This window comes from Equus asinus, chromosome 2, assembly GCF_041296235.1.
Source record: "Equus asinus isolate D_3611 breed Donkey chromosome 2, EquAss-T2T_v2, whole genome shotgun sequence".
Lineage (NCBI taxonomy): Eukaryota > Metazoa > Chordata > Mammalia > Perissodactyla > Equidae > Equus > Equus asinus.
The window spans coordinates 180,360,813-180,382,471 of record NC_091791.1 but is presented as its reverse complement, the minus strand read 5'-3'; the positions used below and the strand labels follow the sequence as shown (position 1 = coordinate 180,382,471).

The 21,659-nt window shown below is 35.2% G+C and overlaps 1 protein-coding gene across 8 annotated transcripts in view; it reads left to right on the top strand.

Moving 5' to 3' along the window:
• Window positions 1-21,659, top strand: part of RALGAPA1 (Ral GTPase activating protein catalytic subunit alpha 1) — a 223,950-nt gene that overhangs the window by 43,859 nt on the left and 158,432 nt on the right. For all 8 annotated transcript variants that reach the window (XR_011501562.1, XM_044765509.2, XM_070504251.1 and 5 more), the window contains exons 6-12: window positions 674-851; window positions 2,308-2,423; window positions 5,250-5,388; window positions 6,484-6,692; window positions 8,353-8,592; window positions 17,024-17,221; window positions 20,746-20,883. Coding sequence is in view for 7 of the 8 variants with exons in the window: in XM_044765509.2 (XP_044621444.2) it covers window positions 674-851; window positions 2,308-2,423; window positions 5,250-5,388; window positions 6,484-6,692; window positions 8,353-8,592; window positions 17,024-17,221; window positions 20,746-20,883 (1,218 nt within the window). In the remaining variant the exon portion in view is untranslated. The remainder of the gene's footprint in view (window positions 1-673; window positions 852-2,307; window positions 2,424-5,249; window positions 5,389-6,483; window positions 6,693-8,352; window positions 8,593-17,023; window positions 17,222-20,745; window positions 20,884-21,659) is intronic.

Below are 21,659 nucleotides of genomic sequence, written 5' to 3'. Positions count from 1 at the left end.
ACTTTCTTTGCTTGTCAGAGATTGAATTTTCCTCTTTATTTTTCTTTTTTCTTCCTGGGAGAGAATTCATTTGTTGTCTTCTGTGTACAGGGAATTGTTCTAGGTGCTTAGAATATAGTAATAGGCCAAAATTCCTGCTTTGCAGCATAGCAGCAGATAATAAGTAAATGAGACAATTTCAGAGACTGATACGCTTTTAAGGACAAGAGCATTGAGTTAGCAGTGCACCAGGATCCCCATAACCGTTCATCCTTTTACCAAACTCATTATAGCAAGGAACTGTCATTGCCCCCTCTTTCTTCTTGCTTCTTAGATTAGACTGGTGGTGGTGGGAAGGAGGGAAGTAAACAAGAAGAAAATGATTTTCTGATTTTTTACAAGTGAAAATTATAGGACAAAAATTAGTTGATGGCTTTAAGTAGTTAGAGGCCAAGTTCATTCTTTATTTGTTCAAAATCCATGAATTTAGATTTACAAATAATAAGGGTTCAGTAAGTGTCATGGGTGTAATATCTCTCCATCCTTCGCTCTCTTCTTCTGTCTCTTCTTCCTTCCTTTTCTTCCCCTCTTTTGCAAAGTATCATTCTGTAATCATCTTCTAGAGAATTGTGGCCTTCAATGGAAGAAAGTATATCCATTTTAAATAAAAATACCTTTTTTCATTTTATTTTAGATCAGGCGGGAAGGTGTTCGTCTTTTCTTATTATGGTTGCAAGCTCTTCAGAATAACTGTAGCAAAGAACAGCTTTGGATGTTTTCATGCTTAATCCCTGGATTTTCAGCACCACAATCTGAACATGGACCTCGAACTTTAGATAATCTCATTAATCCTCCACTCAACCTTCAAGAAAGTAAGATTCATGTGGTCTTATCCATCAGTATTTTAAAATTTTCTATGTAGTCTGTTAATATATATTTTTAAATGTCTGTACGTTTATGAACTGGGTAATCTAAGGCTATGTTTTAAAATGTAGATTTTTGTTATTATTCAGGTATTATGAGGCCAACAGATTAGGAGGCAATTGCCATTAAAAAAATAGTTTGTTACTCACAGTTCCCAAGAGGAAGGGACTCCACCAGGGAGGGTGGCCGGACGGGGAAGCACCAGGATCAGTTCGGGGTGGGGGCTGTCATGGGCAAGAGCCCTTATTGTGGTTTCTGCAGGCAAGAATGTGTGAGGCAGGGTGAACAGACCTAGGATTGGCTAGTTTGGATAATTTCAGCAGGCCCTGGGGCATAGGGGCTATGGCTAGATGTCTGGTACCTGGCCCTGGGGTAATCAGATCAGGAGAATAGTGGCTCTGTGAGTGAGAGCCCTGTAGAGGAGGTGGTAAAGATGTGGACTCTGGATTGGTTGGTTTACGTGAAAGGCGCACTCTCGGGCCCATTGTGTACTACATCTAGGAATTAGCCAGCCCTGGGAGGGCCATCCTCGCCAGGGCCAGCAAGGCCCCTGATGTTAAAGCATCAGAAACACATGATTAATACAGGCCATTTTATATTTATCTTTAATTCCTAGTTCTCATATATCGTCTTGTAACCTTGAGTTAATTTAGATGTTCATTGAAGTACAAGTGTGTTTTACTTTGTGCAAAGAGGACTGTAAAAAGATCCATCTGTGTGAGCTTAATTACTTGGCTGATATTTACTGACAAATAGGTTTTGGGACCTGCCTGTGGTAAACCAGGTACTAATTGTGCTGCTTAGGAAATATTTAAGAGAATTCAGCTAGTTGTGGTTTGATTTTTTTGAATTTACATTTGTTATAATGAATGTTTTTGAATATCTGAAAAGTAAAAAAAAGCAGAAGTTTTATTGTGGAACTAAGATACTAACTTTTATTTCTTTTTGAGAGGAAAATAGTATTTCATCCTTTGAATAAAGAGGCTACCTCAAGGAGGAATCATGGTCATTACCTAGAGTCATCAGATTGTCCTTTAATAGATAAACACATTATTATTAATGCTTCTCATCATATTATAGAATTTTTGTAATAAACTGTCTTACTGTGAATTTTAAAATATCTTGAGAAGTTCTTTTTCAAGTGAGACGTTATTCACTTTTAATTCCATATCTGTCTGTTCATCCGTATGTCACATTCTCGAAATCAAGGGTTCATGAAACAACTGATTCTTAGTTTATGGTGGTTGCAATGACTATTAGGACTACCAGATTTATTTCAAGTTACAGTCGTTAGAATGTTTTCAAAGAGTATTCACTGTGTTTATGTTTTGCAATTAAATTTTGAGTCATTATTATTTAATTTGTTTTGCAATTATACTAAACTTTTCTTTTGTCTTTGGATAGCTCAAGTTACTATAGAGGAAATCACTCCTCTTGTCCCCCCGCAATCAGGAGATAAAGGACAAGAAGATCTCACAAGCTACTTTCTTGAAGCACTTTTAAAATATATAGTAATTCAGGTACGTGTTATCTTGTTTGATATTACCTCCCCTTACCATCCTGTGTGGGTAATTTATTTTCCCCCCCTTACCATTATTCTGTCATAGTAGATATTTGCTTATTTTCCTGAAGGGAAGAGTGGCAAATTTTTACTTTTGAAAATATATGTTAATATGCCCTTTCTGAAATAAAAATCATCAGAGGGATTATGAACCTCTTAGAAAGGGAGCTGGAGGAATTTTTAAAGTGGACTCTATGTATACTCTTATGTGAACCAGTTGAGTTTCCTTTCTAATCCTTTCATTTATAATCGGCAGCTAAATGAAAAACTATTAACTTTGATTTAGGGATCAGTCTGCCAAGAGGCAGCAGTGGGGGAGGTGGCCAGAGGATGGGGTGGAGGTGAGAGAATGTAATTTGCACTTAAACCTATTTGTACTTTTTAAATTTCTAGGTTCATGTATGTTATAAAATAACCTATTCATCTCTAGATAGGAAATGTACATGTCCTGATTGATGAAAACACTCTCAGCACGTACACATTTCTTGTAATTATTCCAAGCACAAAAATTCCCCATGCTTCAGAAACAAACATCATAAAGTTAACTTGGACCCTGAATGAGATTGCCAGGGTTTGAATCCTCATTCTACATCTTACTGAGAGTATGACCTTTGGCAAATTACTTAACCTCTCTGTGCTTAAAATAGAGATAAAAATAATACCTATCCCATTTTGGTGTTTGAGTGCTTAAATAATTAGTACAAAGTACTTAGGATAAAAAAGTGCATGACACACAGTAAGTGTTCTATAGTGGGTAGTTGTTATTACTGTCATTATTATTACCAGTCTTTCTTTAAGAAAACCAAAACACTAAAAAACTTTGAGCCAGGCTTGATGGCCTAGTAGTTAAAGTTCAGCGTGCTCCACTTCAGTAGCCCAGGTTTGGTTCCCAGGCACACAAACATACCACTCATCCATCAGTAGCCATGCTGTGGCAGCAGCTCACATAGAATAACTAGAAGAACTTACAACTATACACAACTACGTACTGGGGCTTTGAGGGGGAAAACAAAGGAAGAAAAAGGAGGAAGACTGGCAACAGATGTTAGTGTGGGGCAAATCTTGCCCTGCAAAAAGCAAAAAAAAAAATACGGCGCTTTGCAGCATTGTCTAAATTTTTTTTTTAAAAGATTGGCACCTGAGCCAAGAACTGTTGCCAATCTTTTTTTGTTTCTCCTGCTTTTTCCCCCCAAATCCCCCCAGTACATAGTTGTATATTTTAGTTGTGGGTCCTTCTAGTTGCGTCATGTGGGATGCCTCCTCAGCATGGCCTGATGAGTGGTGCCATGTCTGTGCCCAGGATCTGAACTGGCGAAACCCTGGGCTGCCAAAGCAGAGTGCGTGAACTTAACCACTTGGCCACGAGGCCTGCCCCCATCTAATATTTAAAAAAAAAACAAAAAAACTTTTATACTTCATATAGATTTTTTTAATTGTTTTACTGGTTTATTGAGATATAATTGACAAACAGTAAACTACAAATATAGAATTTGATGGATTTTACATGTATGCACCCATGAAACCATAACCACAATCATATAATGAACATATCTGTCACCCCTAAAAGTCCTTGGATCCCTTTGTAATCCATCCTTTTCCCATCGCAACCCCATCCCCAGGCAACCATTGATCTAATTTTTGTCCGTATAGTTTGCATTTTCCAACTGGAATCATATGGTACATACTTTTTTTTTTGGTCTAGCTTTTTTTCAGCGTAACTATTCTGAAAATCATGTATATTGTTGTGTGTATCAATAGTTTGGTCCTTTTTATTGCTGAGTACTTTCCATTGTATGGATATATCATGATTTGTTATCTAGGCACCTATTGATGGTAACGTGAGTTGTTTCCAGTTTTGACTATTACAAATAAAACTGCTATGAATATTGGTAAACAAGTCTTTCTGTGGACATAAACTTTCTTTTCCCTTGGGTAAATACTTAGTAGTGGAATGTCTTGGTTGTCAGGAGGCTGTTTTCCAAATGATTAGACATTTTTACATTCCACCAGCAACATATGAGACTTAAAATTGCTTCACGTCCTCACTACCAGTTGTATGGTGAGTTTGTAATTTCAGCCCTTCTAAAGTGAGTAGATGGTGGTATCTCACTGTGGCCCACTCTAGGCCTTTACCATCCCCCCTCCTTAGGTATCTTCCTCACCCTGCTGGAATTCCCACACCCTGTATTTTGCTGCTCTGTCACCTCTTGTTCCCCCCGCTACCCTGCCCCACCTTCAAGGACACTGTCCTTACCCCTCTCACACTCTGAGTCCCCACTGGGCCACTGCCTCTGCTACACCCCCACCCCCCACCCCCCGCTTCCTGGATACCCTGCCCCCTGTGGTCAGGCTCTGGATTACCTGCACTTGACTGCAATGCTTTCACTCCGTCCCCACTCTCTCCCACATATACCCATTTGTTATGACTTTTAGGCTGAATTATTCAGGAAGGGGCAAAGGGGAAGGAACATTAGTATCTTCGTCATCAGTAGAGCTGAGTTTTGAGTCAACTTCGAGAGTTTTCCAGAGCATATTTAACTTCTGAGATTTTTGAAATGTCATGTATGTCATGCATTTGCATGGCGTTAGACTAGTTTTTAAGATTTGTCCTTTACGTATATATTTATATGCATAAATTATATGCATACATATATGTATATTTAGCTGTATATCTTCACAGTATAACAGTTTAGTACATTGCTTAAGTAACCTTTTATGAGCTTGTTTATAATAGCTAATAATTGTTTCTGTCTCCTGGAATGATTCTAATTATGTTTATTTTTAGGTAAAAAGTTTAGAATGGAAGAATAAAGAAAACCAAGAAAGGGGATTTTCATTTTTGTTTTCACATTTTAAGAAATATTACTTGCCTTACATTTTCCCAAACATCTGCAAGGAGAACAGTCTGTATCATCCTGTACTTGGTAGGTGGTCTTTGGAGTTTTCTAAAAGATTGCACATAAGCGTAAGGTGTACTTTGGAGTTTTCTAAAAGATTGCACATAAGCGTAAGGTGTACCTTAATGTAAGGTGGCATTTGTTACCTGCAGAAAACTGGTAACATTTAATATTTGTATTGATTGATTAGAGATATTATACCTTCATTCATACTGAAAGTGGAGTTTTATTGATAGGAAATTTTCATTGAGAGTGAGGAGCTTTTATAAAAACTTATTCTCTGGATCTCACCTATTGGTAAAAGTTTGCCCACCAGAAATATTTTTGATTATAAGTTAAACTTAATTCTAATGTTGAATATGATCCTTAAACTATATTGTAAGTTTTCCTTTTAAGGTCCCCCAAGAGTTGAATTTAGAATGTCTTATTCAAATTCTATATGAATAATAACACTGTCGTATACTTTGATCATGGCTTGTCCAGTATTTAGTGGCTATGCCAATATGTCTGGTGGAGCCTTGAAGCTAGAGCCTCCTGGACAAATCCTGGTTAGAAGCAGATCTCTGCCATTTATAGAGGGCATTGGCAGTCTGTATGAGGAAATGTTCTTTTTGCAGAAAGATGTTCCTATTTTAAGCTCTGTCAAGTTTAGGCGACTAACAGGCTTAGGCAAAACTATTAGGGCTATTAGAAATGACTTAAATTAGGCAGGGTAGCAAACCTTTCCAGTTGGGAACAATATTTGCTTTAAAAATATTTTTGCTGGAGAAATTCATATTTGTATGACTTCAAAATATGTGTCTCAGTCTTACGTTAATTGAAGTGAGCGCTCATTAATTTTAAATGGCTCTGGAAGCTTCTCTGTATTTAGACAGGATTCATTGAGCATTCTAATGATATTTTACAAAAAGATATGTTTTCATGTATCAGCCATATATGGTTCACTCTTCTAGATTCCATGCTGATATCTGGCAAATTATTTTAAAATATCAGTTTTGTACTAAATCTACTTCCAAATTCAGACTATTATTACAATGTTTTCTCAAATGTTTTAAACTGTAGATTTATCTAAGCATACTTCCTTTCTTATTTTGGCTTTTGTTTTCCTTTTATTTTACATAGATATCCCCCAGATGAGACCAAAGCCACATTATGTCATGATAAAGAAGGATACTGAAACCAATGAAGCAATCTATTGTACAAAGGAGCCTTTCATTAAGGCTCGTGTTATTGTCATTCGTTGGCTGGTTTCTTTCTGGCTTGAGCCAAAGCCACATACAGGACCTCATATTCCTGGGATGGAAGGTGAAGCGGTGCCAAAGAATATTCAGGTAACGTACACGTAAGGCAAGCTTGTTAAAGTTGGAAATAGCTTATGATATTTGTCTGCTGATATCAGTTGCCCTAGGTGTAGAACACATTTAAAACAGGTAATAATGATGTTTTCTTTGTGTATTTTATAAATCCAAATTTTAACAATTATTGTTAGAACCAATAGTTTTCTTAGTAAAAGAAATAAAACTTGGAAGGTATAGAAGATTATTTTAGTCATATATGAGTCTCAACTTCTGATTTATTTTTTTATGTACTTTATACATTTTTATGTTTGCATTTATATATTTTTATGTATTTTGTTACTTGTACAGTACTAAAAATATCCTGAATTGTACAAATAAATTCTTGCGGTTGGAAACAATATGCGATTAAATGGTTATAGAACCTTCATAGTTCTTTTTAGATTTCTAGGCATTCAAAGAATGCTGATTTAAAGTCCTGTCTGCATCTCGTTCCCCCACTTGGTGTTTCAACAGGGACACTGAATCTAGAAACGTGATGTAAAGTTACTCAACTATACAGTGGAGGGACTAATATTTAAAATTCTATTTTTGATTAAAGAGTTTTCCTCTTTTTCATACTTTTTTCACTTTTTCCTTTTCCCTCAGTTTAGTTTTTCCTGAACTAGTCTCTGTTATAGTGTATATATATTTTACTATTTTTATTTTCCTTTTCTCAGATTTCCTCATTTAGTTTTAAAAATCTTATAGTGTGTTTTTTAAAAGACTTCTTAAATCTTTTAAAAATTTAGTGGAGGTATAAAGGATATTTAGTTCATTGACACTCAGAAAATTTGACTTATGTTCCCCTTAGCCTTCTACTTATCTGTAGCAGACAATGCAGTGTGTTTTCCCCAAAACTGTCTTCCAAGTTCTCTACAAAAAAATATGGAAACTATTTTTACGATCCCAGAACTTAATGGACTAAAATCAGATTTTTTTGATTGAGAAGGCGTATTTGAGATCATTTACTTAAACTCTCTTATTTGGTGATGAGAGAAAAATCAAGTAACTCACCAGAAGCTAATTTACCATCTTCCTATTATCCCATGTAGTAATTTCTTTATCACCACCTTAAGAGTTTTACTTTTTCCCTAGACTTAGGCTTCATCTTCAGTCGTGGTGTAAGTTCTATTAAGTTATTAGAACATAGAGTTTTCTAATATTTTCTTTTAGCTTCATTTCTGTTTCTTCTGACATAATTTTTCTTTCATTCCTTTGGATTTTAATTTAAGAAGTTTCTACTTGTGTAATTTTGTCTAAGTGAAGATAGAGATGATTTTAAACATTAAGACTTTATTGAGTAAACAGTCCAGTGTTGTTATTTACTTATTATTGAAGATCAGAGCCAACTTCATCTGCATTATTTACTCAGCTTCAATTAGTAACTTGTTTGTACCAAAAACATACTCAAAAACAAATCTAATTATAGATGGATAGATGATTAGTGAGTATCACTATATTGCTTAGATGTTGAATTATTTGCATTGCCATTTAATTGTTTAGAATGGATTCCAAATGAAACCCTATGCCCGGATTTTAAACACTGCTGTAAGTTACTTGTGGAATGCTTTAGATTCTGCCAGTATTTGCTATTAGAAGACAAAATCTGAAGTTAAATGATTGTGATATTCTCCCCCTTTTGTTTTTATTTTAGAGAGCAGCTGCTAGTTTAGTATCCAGAGAAGAAAACAAAAGTGATAATGCTGATAAAGCAGATCGAACTGCAGAACCAGAACAGTCTCATTCCAATACGAGCACGCTCACCGAGCGAGAGCCAAGCTCCTCCAGTCTCTGCAGCATCGATGAAGAGCATCTCACAGACATTGAAATCGTTCGCAGGGTCTTTTCTTCTAAAAGAAGTAATGTAAACTTTGTCACAGAGATATTTCGTCAGGTAAAATACCTCTCAGTATTTTTCATTTGTAATAGAGACTTTTTAATATTGAAATACTGACTTTCAGCTATTTAAAATTTATTCTCCAGGGAAATGTTTTTTTAAAGTTTGTTTAGTTTTTTAAACTTACTACATCTAATCCTTTAATATTTTCTGTTATTTATATATTTTAGTTTGTGGTGATTTTAATTTAATAACTATCCCCCCGTACTCCTTCTGTATCAGAATAATTTTCTTAGCTTTGCCCTTTATGGTTTGAAACTTTTCTTCCTATCATTTGCTTAATAAATTATAGTAAAAGTATTTTATCTTTCACTCTCCAATCAATAAAAAGTCATTTATAAATATAAGCAGCGATGTCTTCATTGCTTTTATCTTCCTTTCAGAGGCCCAGTTTTGTCTCTAAGGCATTCTGAAATTAAAGTTGCTTAAGGCAAATATTATTTGGGGAATAAAATAGAGGGAAAGAAAAAGAATAAAAGCTATTTCACATAAAGATAGCTAGAAATTCCTTGAGTGCACATTCTCAATTCATAGAAATTTTGTGGAAAATAAACCTCAGGAAAGCTACTCATTTGCTCCTAATAGCAAAGGTACTTAACTTTTACAGGTAAACATCATTGAGTTTTGTAGCTGAAGGGGATCGTTCAAGTCTCACTACAAGTAAGTGGTAGATCTGGCCTAAAACTCACAGATCCTGCCTCCTGTGTCAGTCTCTTTATTCTGTCCCATACAGCCTTCACATGCCAGGGAGCTCTCTAGGCAAAGCAGATCTTCATCTCCTGCACGTGTTTACTGACATGTAAAATGGAGCCAGAGGCAGCAGTAGCCTTGTCAACCTAGGTTAAAGAAACAAACTTGGGGTAACATTTTGTCCGGCTTTGGCGGTGGTTCTGGTTGCCGGGTTTAAGGTTGTGTTGATAGAATATATGACAAATGAGAAGGAAAGATATTTGACAAATAATGTTGGAGTACTTTACTTGTGGGAAAGTTTAAAGCTTGTAGAACTTTTCAGGTTTTCTAGTTCATGAATCAGTTTGAATAAGTTTATTTTTCTAGGAGTTTGTTGCATTTGTTTTCAAATTTGACAGAAAGTTTATTCTCTTATAATCTTTTTATTCTCTGAAGGATTTATATTCATGTTCCCCCTTTTCGTTCCTGTTAGTATTTGTCTCTTGTTTGTTTTCTTTGTAATGATTCTTGCCAGAGATTTGTCAATTTTATTAGTCTTTTCAAAGAATGAACTTTTGGCTTTGTTGATCCTGTTTTATGTTTATTTTCTCTTTTATTAGTTTTTGCTCCTTGTTATTTTCTTTCTACTTTTCTTGGTTTTATTTGGTGGTTCTTTTCCTAGGTGATTAATTTTAGCCTCTCATTTTTCTCATGTAAGCATTTTTTGAGGCTATATTTTCTCATATAAGCATTTTTGAGGCTGTTTCTTAATACTGTTTAACTACATTCTACAAATTTTGATATATCACACGAGTTATTTACTTCTAAATATTTTCTAATTTTCACATTAATACCTTCTTTGACCTATGAGTTATTTAGCAATGTGTATCTTCCAAACATACTAGATTTTTCTATTTTTTTCTTACAAATTTCTAATGTGATTCTTGTGGTCAGAGAATACAGTCTGTACTAATTATTTAAAATTTATTAAAACTTACAGTTTAGTATATAGTCAGTTCTCGTAAATGTCCTGTGTGCTTGAAAAGAATGTACCCTTTTCTGTTGAGTTCAGCGATCGTGAAAGTCTGTTAGATCAAGCTTATGATTGTGTAGGTCAACTTTTCTATATCCTTACTTAAGATTTTTGGTCAGCTTGACCTCATAGTTATAGAGAGGGCTGTGTTAAAATCTTAAAGTATGATGGTGATTTGTCTCTTTTTTTCTTTATAGTTCTAGAAATTTTTCTTTGTACATTTTGAAACTGTGAAATTACATACATACAAGTTTATAATTTTATATCTTCTTGGTGATTTAAACCTTTTATTTATGGCCCCTGTCGTCTATAGAAATTATTTTTGCTTAAAGTCTGTTTCATATACTATTACTACATTTATACCATTTTCTTTTTATTAGAATTAGCCTTATGTATTTTTTTGAACCTTTTTCTTTTCAACCCTTTCAAATCATTAGATTCTATGTGTCTCTTGTAAATATAGTTGGATTTTTAAAAATTTTTGTCTTTTAACTGGAATATTTATATTTATTATAATTACTGTTATATTTGGATTTATTTAATTTGTTATGTTTGGATTAATTTCTCCCCCAACTTATATATTGTTAAATTATCAAATAATTCAGCTCTGTTTTGCATGTTTGTGTTTTGACTCCAGTATTATTGTTCTGTGCATTCAGTATGGATTTACATTTCGTTAAATATTTATCACTTTCTTTGATTATGATTTCTTCCCTTTCACATCATCTATTTAGAATCACCTTCCTCTGCTTGAAGTTCATCATTTACAATTTACTTTAGTCGATGTCTGTTGGTATCAAACACTTTAAGTTTTTCCTGTCTGAAAATGTCTTTATTTTGCCCACATTCTTTTTTTTTTGAGGACGATTAGCCCTGAGCTAACATCTGATGCCAATCCTCTTTTTGCTGAGGAAGACTGGCCCTGAGCTAACATCCGTGCCCATCTTCCTCTACTTTATATGTGGGATACCTACCACAGCATGGCTTGACAAGTGGTGCCATATCCGCACCCGGGATCCGAACCAGCCAACCCTGGGCTGCCAGAGTGGAACGTGTGCACTTAACCGCTGTGCCACCCGGCTGGCCCCTGCCCACATTCTTGAAAGATGTTTTTCATTGGACATGGAATTCTAGGTTGACAGTGATTTTCACTCAGCACGTTTCAGATGCTCAGATACTTTCCCAGTCTTTTCTGTGTTACGTTGTTGCTATTGAGATGTCTACTAGCAGTTGAACTCCTACTGCTTTATAGGTCAACTATCTTTTCTCTGGCTCTTTTTAATATCTTTTTTTAATATTTGGCATTTTGCACTTTACTATGGTGTGTCCGAGGTCTAGATTTCCTTTTCTTTATTCTTCAGGGGATATTTTGGGCATACTGTATTTATGGATTAATATATTTTGACAGTTCTGAAAAATTTTCAGTCATTATCTCTTTAAATATTGCCTCTGTTCCATTTTTTCTTGCCTTTGTAGAACTCTGACAGGATGTGTGTATTAGACCTTCTCACTTACTGTTAACCTCATTCATATTTTCCACCTCTTTGTCTCTCTGTACTACATTCTGGATATTTTTTTTTTATTACAACTATTTCTGGAAGTTGGCCAGTCTGCTTGATAATTTTATTGTGTCTGGTTCTTTACTTATATTTTATATATTAATGTAAACATAATTTTTATCTTGAGGTCTTTATAGGTCTGATTCTGCCATATTTTGTTTCTGTATGTTCTTTCTCTTGGTGCTGTATTCTCTTGTGTTTCTTGCAATCTTTTGTGATTTCAGAAATTAGGAATTTTGATTCTGAGCTTTTGCTTCTTGTGACTTTATTTCCTCATTTGGTTTGCTAAACATTGATTCTTCCAGAGAAGAGTTACATTTGCTTCTTCTAGATGCAGAGACATTACCCATTTTACATTAAACTGAATTCTTGATTTGAGGTTCAGGCCAGCCAAATAATATGAATGCACAGTATAAACCTGTGTTAAGGCTAGCAACAAATGTCTCTGGGGAGATTTTTGTTGTATTGTTATCTACTCTGTGTCTAGATATGGGCAACTTTCCTTGCAGACTTTTAATGGAATGGGTTTATTTCTAATTCAGGCTCACAATGACAAGATATAGTCCTTTGGAACCTCAGCTTTGTTTAGAGGTTTCCTGTTGTTCTCCCTGCGTCGCCCCAGTAGATCCCTGAAAACCAAAGTAAGTGGTTCCACTGAAAGTGAAAATCAGCTTTACTGCTCCCTCTAAAACATCTCTAAGTTTGGATTTCATGTAGGTTTTTACTTGCGAATATTTTTTTCCTACTTTTTGGCTCATCAATGCATTTAAAAAATTTAAAGTTTTAAAAAATCCATCATTTTTGTCTTTTCAATTGGAAGGTTTCTCAGATTACCTAGTTCACCATACTATTGGAAACCAAGAATTCCCCTCATTGAATTTTTAATCATGCTCTTCATATTTTAATTTTTGAAAGTTGCATTTGGTGGTTTTTTCATATCTGCCTAGTCATGTTTTTCAGTAGTTTATTCTTTAATCATATTTTCACTTTCTTCTTAATCAAAACATTAAAAATGCTTATTTTATTGTCCTTATTTCAACAATTCAAGTAACTTAAGTTTTTGCAGTTTTGTCCTTGTTGTTTCTGTTTACTTACTCATGCTTGTTTGTTTTGGGTTTTCACGTTATGGGCTTACATTTCTTTGGAATTCTATGGGAATTACTTTGAAACCTTTAAATTAAAATTCTCAGCTTATGATTCTTCCCATTTTGCTGCACTCAGAGTTATGTGATGGCAGCCTGAGAAGGTGAATTTGCCGGGAAGACTCTTCTTCCCTTGTACTCTTCTGCCCCACGTCAGTAGACACGTCTGCTCACTGACTCTTCTCTGGAGTCAGTGAACAGTGGAGAAGCTTTTTTTCTTCCCTTCCCAGCTCACCTTTGTCTTGAGGTGGTAGCCTTCATTGGTTTCAGCTTTACCTGTAGGACCTGATCTGTCTGTCCTTCTGTACAGGTGGCCAGAGCTCTCTAGGCTGTCCAAGGCGGCAGCCAGCAGCTTCATTGCTCACTTGCCTCTCTGGATTTGTACTCCCATTTTGTTCTAGGCTCAGAATATCCATACAAGCTGAGCCATTCATTTTAAACGGTACATTGTATTTTTTATGTGACAGTTTTTAGGCATTCTATGCAGGAAGATTCCAGGATACATTTTTATGATATTGCTGTGAAATGAAGTCTTCTGAGATAATTGTTTTTATTGTAACCATTATCTTTTAAAAGTGACTTTTAAGGCAGAACTAAGGAAAAATACATTTTAGGATGATGACTCCAATAAACCATCCATATTTTGAAAAGGAATCAATCTAAGATTGCAGTAGGAAAGCTATTTTTATTTTCTTAATACTGAGGATAAATTTGCCAAATTCTCAATCTGTGAAATAGTTTCTTTCCTTACTTTGAAAGTTCATATGTTCCATAATGTAGTATAAACAAAAATATTCCATTAATTATCAGGTGTATGGATATATAATGATTTTGCCCTTAGCAATTCCAGCTAGAGTACAAGTCCTTCTATAGGTAAACAAGTTTAGTAGAAATGTCTTTACCTGTCATTTTTCAAATAATTCCATCCTCGTAGCCTCCAAACTTACTGGTTTTCCTATCTGATCTTTTGTTCTGCAACCTTCCTCTCTTTCCTCTGTACCCATTCCACCTTCCCTTTTCACCTGGCTACTCAGCCTTTAGGTCACAGCTTAAATGTGACTACACCAGAGAAACCTTCCATGACCAGTCTAACCCACCCGCCCAAAGACAGTCAGATGCACCTGTACACCCTCAGGAGAGGCACTAATGAAAGCGTATTAAAAGAACATCAGAGACCAAAATGTTTTGTTAGTGTTTATTCGTGGAAGAAGAGAGCCTTAGCTACAGTAAATCAGATCCCATCGGTGAAGCCAGTTACTAGAAAACTGTACCAGGTTATCTTAAGCTGATACCATTAATTATTTGACTTTTCTCTCTCCTGCTGTTTTGATTCCTTTCCGTGTAGTCTTTTTGGTTGTGATGTAGTTTCACAGTCATAGAATCGTAAAACTGGAGATGACCTCATGCAGTTCTGTCTACAGAGAGAAAATTTGTTGAGCATGTAGATTCAGATATTCCTGCCTATGATGACAGTTATGCTTATTATTAATTAATAATTGATGTCTGATTGGTGCTATCATAGAGGGATAATGTGCCATATGTGGATTTAAATGTTCTGGTTTCTATGGCAGTTAAGTCTCATTGTAAATGTATAAATTGGTTCTCTGGTTTTTACACATCAGTGTTTTAGCTGTGGCTAATATCAGTCTTTCCTCAAGATCCATATTTAGTGTGTTGAAAATCAGATTTTGGACCTGTTAGGACAAAGCTTATATACACTTAGGTCTTTAATAAATTCATCAAGCCACTTGGGATATAGTATGACAGTTTATGCAATAACAAATATCTTAGCTCTGGAGATTACTAATATTTTTTTAATTAATAAACTTTATTTTTTAGAGCAGTTTTAGGTTCACAACAAAATTGAATAGAAAATACAGAGTTCCCATACTAACTTTTTAAGATTTTTATTTTCATTTTTTTCCTTTTTCCCCCTAAAGTCCCCTGGTAGATAGTTGTATATATATATATTTTTTTTTTAAAGATTGGCACCTGGGCTAACAACTGTTGCCAGTCTTTTTTTTTTTTTCTGCTTTCTCTCTCCAACCCCCCCTGGTACATAGTTGTATATCTTAGTTGCAGGTCCTTCTAGTTGTGGGATATGGGACGCTGCCTCAACGTGGCCTGACGAGCAGTGCCATGTCCGTGCCCAGGATCTGAACCCTGGGCCACCGCAGCAGAGCACATGAACTTAACCACTCGGCCATGGAGCCAGCCCCGATAGTTGTATATTTTTAGCTGTGGGTCCTTCTGGTTGTGGCATGTGGGACGCCGCCTCACTGTGGCTTGTTGAGCAGTGCCATGTCGGTGCCCAGGACCCGAACCGGCGAAACTCTGGGCCTCCGAAGCAGAGCGCGTGAACTTCTCGGCCACGAGGCTGGCTCCGCCATACTAATATTTTAAAAAATAAATTAATTTCTCGGTATCTAAGACTAGAACTTCTTTGAAATTGTTTGAGCTTTTTTTTTTGAACCTTTGTAAGGAAGGCTCACCTGTTGCTACAATTATGAAATAGCCTCAGAGCAGGCAGTGATGATCAAAATCAGACCATTGACCATTAAACTGCTGGAATATGAGAGTGAGAATTTGAGAATGGGTTTGTTAGATGGAGAAAGTAGCAAGTAATGTAGTTTGCTAGGGAATCAATAATAGCAAATAAATAAAAGGATTACCAAACAGCATATTAAATACCCTGTTGATATTATGCATTGACTTTTCATCATTATCTTGGGAAGCTGATTTTCTTGGCTAGTTTCATTCAGATAAAATAAAGTCATTTGATGCCATGATTATTATTAAATACATCTACTGGTAACTCTAGAGTAGGAAGTGGCAGGTTTTAGGTAGAAGTCTTGTGATTTTTAGAGTTGAAAATAATAGTTTTTCTAAAAAGAAAAATTAAAAGCAATTTAATTCCCTTTCTATTTGCAAATAAAAAGTAGAGTGAAAATGTTGATGCATAAACACAAACATGCATAAGGACAGGACTTTGGGTAGTGAGATTCTTTTTCTTTTACTGTGAATTTTACTGTTTACTGAGATATTTTTACTGTTTTATATTTGCATGTCTGAATTGTATAAAAAAATCTTTTTGCTATGAAAATGTAGTATTTTTGTGGTGAGGAAAGCATTTACTTTTTTAAAAGTTAAGGCAACCCAAAAAGTACCTAAAGGAAAGAATAACCGTAAGATACTCCTTTTAATTTTCTAAGTATTTTGCCTTATTTAACTTCTATAATTTTATTATATGTAAAACAAAATTAAAAAGCTGTAACTTGGGGCCGGCCTTGTGGTCAAGTGGTTAAGTTTGCACGCTCCACTTCGGCGGCCCAGGGTTTCGCTGGTTCAGATCCTGGGCGTGGACATGGCACCACTCATCAGGCCATGTTGAGGCGGCGTCCCATGTGCCACAACTAGAAGGACCCACAACTGAAATATGCAACTATGTACTGGGGGGACTTGGGGAGAAAAAGCATTAAAAAAAAAGATTGGCAACAGTTGTTAGCTCAAGTGCCAATCTTTAAACAAAACAAAACAAAACTGTAACTTTTTTTTTTAATATGCTTAGAAAAGCTAAATTGCCTTGTTACATGTGATTTTTATTACTTCTTGGAGTTAGATTTTATTTTTTAATTAAAATCTTTCTATCAAAATTTATTTTAATAGTAATCTAAAAAGCAATAAGTTAGAAAAATGTGATTTATTATGAAAAGTTGTATTTACATTGACCTTTGTAGGAGTACAGTTATTTCACAAAACAGGAAATATTTTCGTTTTGAGAGAGTACAATTCAAACAAGTCTTTGCTCCTTGTACTTGAAATCAGTGTCCATCTACCAAAAGCATTTCTATCTCAGTGTATTTACAAGTTATTTGGAGACAAAAGGCTTTTTCTGACAATAAGTAGATTGATTTTAACTCTTTAAGCATCATTTATATCTCACATTTTGTAACGTAATAGCAATGTATGTATTAGTGGTTTGTGTCAAAGTAAGTATCATTATCTCTATTCTCTTTTTTCACTAGGCATTTTTATTACCAATTTGTGAAGCAGCCGCTATGAGAAAAGTGGTAAAAGTATATCAGGAATGGATCCAGCAAGAGGAAAAACCTTTGTTCATGCAAGAGCCTGAAGAAATTGTCATCTCTTCTTCAGACTTACCTTGCATTGACAGTGTCACAGACCGTGATATTTCAATGGAAGAAGGAGAAAAGAGAGAAGAGGTAAAATGTTAAGATTTATGTATCTTAGAATAGGTTTAATAGATAAGATTTTCACCAAAGTGTAATATCATGTTAACACATATATACTTACTAAATGGGAATGTGAAGACACCTTTCAGTATATTTTGCAATTTAGATAATATGTTACCTCAGTACTCTATCCCAAAGCCCTTAGATATCACAACTTTAAATAATTAATATTGAGGTTGTGTAGTAATTCTTGAAGTCATTGTCTAGATCAAAATTAGGTGCTGTTATAAAAGGTGGAATATTTTACACTGTGGTACTAGATCAAAATGGATGTTGCAGTATCATACTTCTCAGAGTGATTACCAAACTACAGTTCCCCCTGGCCTGTCTTATTCTAGGAGTTGGGTACCCAGCACAAACCAGAATATTCTGAGCTCGTTCTTGGAAATTTTTGCACTAAGTTGATTGCAGAATAAAACATGTCTTGACCTGCTAAGAAGCTGGTCTGTGATAAGAAAGACTGAAGTTTACTCACAGAGGGAAAAAGATGAGAGAAAAGAGAGTAGAAGTGGAATTTGGGTTCCTGGTTCTATTTATTCCTTAATTCTTTTGTTTTGGTTGTTTAACCTTTGTCATAGGTCAAGTTCTCACCAAAATGCTGGAGTCTAATATTGACATCTATCTTACTAAATCTAGATGGGAGCAATTTGGTAGTGTTTATTCACCCTAGTGGTTAATTTAACCTCATCAGTGGAGTTTATCTGGATGTTAACTTGTGAACAAATAGGCCACATTCTACAGAGATTCAATGCATCAATATTTATAGATGTATATATGTGATGTATATATATGTAGAATATCCTCCCCTACTTCTAAGAAGGGGAAAAATGTAGCTAAGAAATATAATTGAAGCAAATAAAATTAACCATGTAAATTATGAAATAGTATTCTCAGTTATATTTGTATGCACCAATAAAAATATCCAGTTTTTGCATAAAGCTAGAAAATAAACCTATGGATCTAAATAATTTGTTTTCCTCCAATTTTTTGACATGAATTTATAGCTCCGTACTGAGTGTAACCTGTGAAATTTACTCACCTTTAATAAAAATGATAGATAATGTAATCTATCTACATACATAATTTAAAAAACGAACAGTGGGAAGGAGAGAGGAAGGCAGGAAGGAAGGGTGATGTGGGAGTGTTGTGAAGGTATGTTCTGTTGGTTACTCAAATACCGCAACCAGTGTTGCCATTAGAGATGTGATTTTTCAAAATGCCAACAACTCTTGCTAATGGCATGAATCAAAAATAAAAGATATAATCAATCATTGATTATATTTCTGATAAATTCAGTATGTATAAAAATCATTTAAAGTTTGATGTTAATTATAAAATGGAGTTATAGATTCAGATAATTTTATAAATGGGTTTTGTATTCACATAGTATTTGTGAAACATTTGAAAGACGTGGAATACAAGACAGTTTTTGTGTGTGCAGGACTGTCTTGCACCTTGTGGTGTGTTTAGGATTCCCAGCTCACCCATTAAATCTCAGTAGTATTCTCAATTCTTGGGACAACAAAACACTCCCCCAGATTTCAGAGAGCTCTGTAAAACATGGTAATGCCCACACTGAGAACTAGTATTGGAGTAGAAACATGTCAGTCATCGTTTCTACCTTCACATAACTTATGATTTAGCAAGAAGAAAAACATGCAAAGTAAGTATTATAAAACAGTAATATTGCTGTGATCTTAGAGTGTGAAAGGGAGTACTTAACTCTGCTTAGAGAAGGCTTCCCGGAGGAGGTAATATAATATGAAGGGCAGGTAACACATGGGAAAGGAGCCACACAGTGTGAAAAGCTTGTGGTGAGAGGCCTTGAAAATATTTTTATTTGACTGTAGCTAAGAGCAGGTGGGAGAGAGTGGTAGGCAATATGAGATATGCGAGAACTAGACTCTGTTCAGTAACTCGTATGCCATTTTCGTGGACTTTGATTACCTAGACACTGGAAAACCTTTGAGGGATTATGAAGAGAAGGATGGTAGGGATAGTTACTTATTTCAGAAGGATCATTCAAACCTAGAGTGGAAGATAGATTGGAGGCCAGTCTGGAGCAAGGAGACTAGTTCGGAAGTATAAGCAAAGTTCAGAAAGGAGATGATAAGTACCTGATAGAGGACGGGGGAAGTTACGATGGGAATAGAAGGGAGAAGACAGATATATGAGCTCCTTCGGCGGTAAAATCAATGTGCCTTGATGATTAATTGGGCTGAGAGAAATGAGGAATGGTGAGGTGTCCCAAGTTTCTTTCTTTTGCAACAGGGTAGTTGCCATTCACACAAGAATAGGAAGAAAAAAAGTGCAAGTTTGGTGGTGGTAGCCAAGGTGGCCAGAGGAGTTGGTAGCATGGGGAGGACATGGTTAATAAACTTACTTTTAAGTATCTTGAATTTGAGGTGCTTGTGGGTCGTTCAGGAAGAACTATTTAGAAGATAGCTGATGATGGGAGAATGGAGAAAGAGAAAGGTATAGACTAGACCATAGTGTATTGTGTTGGCTGCTCAGGTGGAGCTGAGTTCCAGTACTGCTTCTGGTAATGGCAGAGTAGTTATTTTTATTTTTATGTTTTTAAAGAGTTTAAAAAATTTTTTTCCTTCCCAAAGCTCCCTGGTACATAGTTGTATATTCCTAGTTGTGGGTCCCTCTAGTTGTGGCATGTGGGATGCCGCCTCAGCATGGCTTGACGAGTGGTGCCACGTCCACGCCCAGGATCCGAACGGGCAAAACCCTGGGCGCAGTGCACTTGGCCCTGGGGCCCGCCCCAGCGTAGTTAGTTTTAAATTAAACCTCCTGCATGTTACAATCATAAGCTCTAGACAAAATACGAAAAACAAAAACTGTTTGAAGATACTAGTGAGTGACCAGAAGCAGAAAGAAACTAGAGAGAAACTTAAAAGGAACAACACTGAGTGAAGTTCCTGTTTGTGTGGCTTTTCACCTGAGGGAAGTCCATAGTCTGCAGGACGTTTGACCGCTAAAACTCGAGCAGAAAGCTGAGTCTCAGTGCTTTGAAGTATCAATATTCTTCTGTCTTCAGATAACAGGATTTTTACTACTCGTAAGTAGGATAAATAGAAGCTATTTTCTGTTGTGTTATTTAAGTTATTTGGATTTTGGTATTTACTTTAGAACAGGATTCATCTCTTACAAAGCTGTAAATAATATAATCCCATTATTGAGTGTGTAAGTGTACAGAGGGGAGGTTTATACATTATATACATAGAAAAATGTCTCTATATCTGAAGTGATATAATCACTGGCTGGTCCTTATGGATGATTTTTTACTTTCTTTATATTTTTATCAACGAGAACCTTTTTTACAGTGAACATTCTTTTTCACTTTTTTTGTAATCAAATAAGACATCTTCTATTTTGAGAGGATGCTTAGCAGTGGGACCCAATAATTTCCAGTTTACTTCTCCAGCTTACTGACTTGTCATAACATTCTTAATTAATGATATATTAACAACTTGATTTTGCTTCAGGAAAATGAGACTAGTATTGCTGATCACGTTCGAAATTCTGCTTGGGCAAAAAATGGCACCTACGAAGATGTTCTTCATAATGCCTCTGAAGAAGCCATAGAACAAAACACACGAGCTGGTACCCAGGCAGTTTTACAGGTGGATCACATTTTGGTTATTTTTAAAAAATAATAATCGTTAAGTATTTCAAAGATATATAATTCAGTATTTCAGTGTAGAATATAATTTTTAAGTGTAATAAGTTTACCACCCACATTAATCAGTCATCATTATGCCATACTTTGTTTTTTCTTTAACTTTCACTTTATAATATTGATAAACTTTACATATTTTTCTAGACAGTTTTTTAAAATTTATGTGAATGTGTCATGGTGTATTGTCATCTGCAACTTTTTGCATTAACCTTAAGTTTTTGAGATTTGTTGTTGATATATAGCATAATTCATTCATTTTAACTACTTTGTGGTATTACAATTTATGATTATTTCACAGATTATTTTTTCACTTTTCTGTTGATGGTTTTTTAAATTGTTTCCAGTTTCTCACTGTTGCATGTAGTGCTACATTGAACATTCTTATATATGTGTATTTTAGCACATGTGGGAGAATTTTCCTAGGATATCTTCCTAGATGTGGAATTACTGGGTTGGAAGATTCCTACATTATCAGCTTTACCTTACTAATATTGCCAAATTGTTCTCCAGTGTGGTGATAATAATTTATAATCCCTCCAGTAGTATTTGTGAGTTCTTATATCCTTATATCTTCCCCATTACTTGTATGGTCAGATTTTAATTTTTGCTGCTCCTATATATGAGATAAATGTTATTTATTTTAAAGTTTGTCTTTCTCTGTTTTCATTTGCTTTTCCTTCATCAGTACTGAAATAGAGCATCTTTTCTTATCTGTGAATT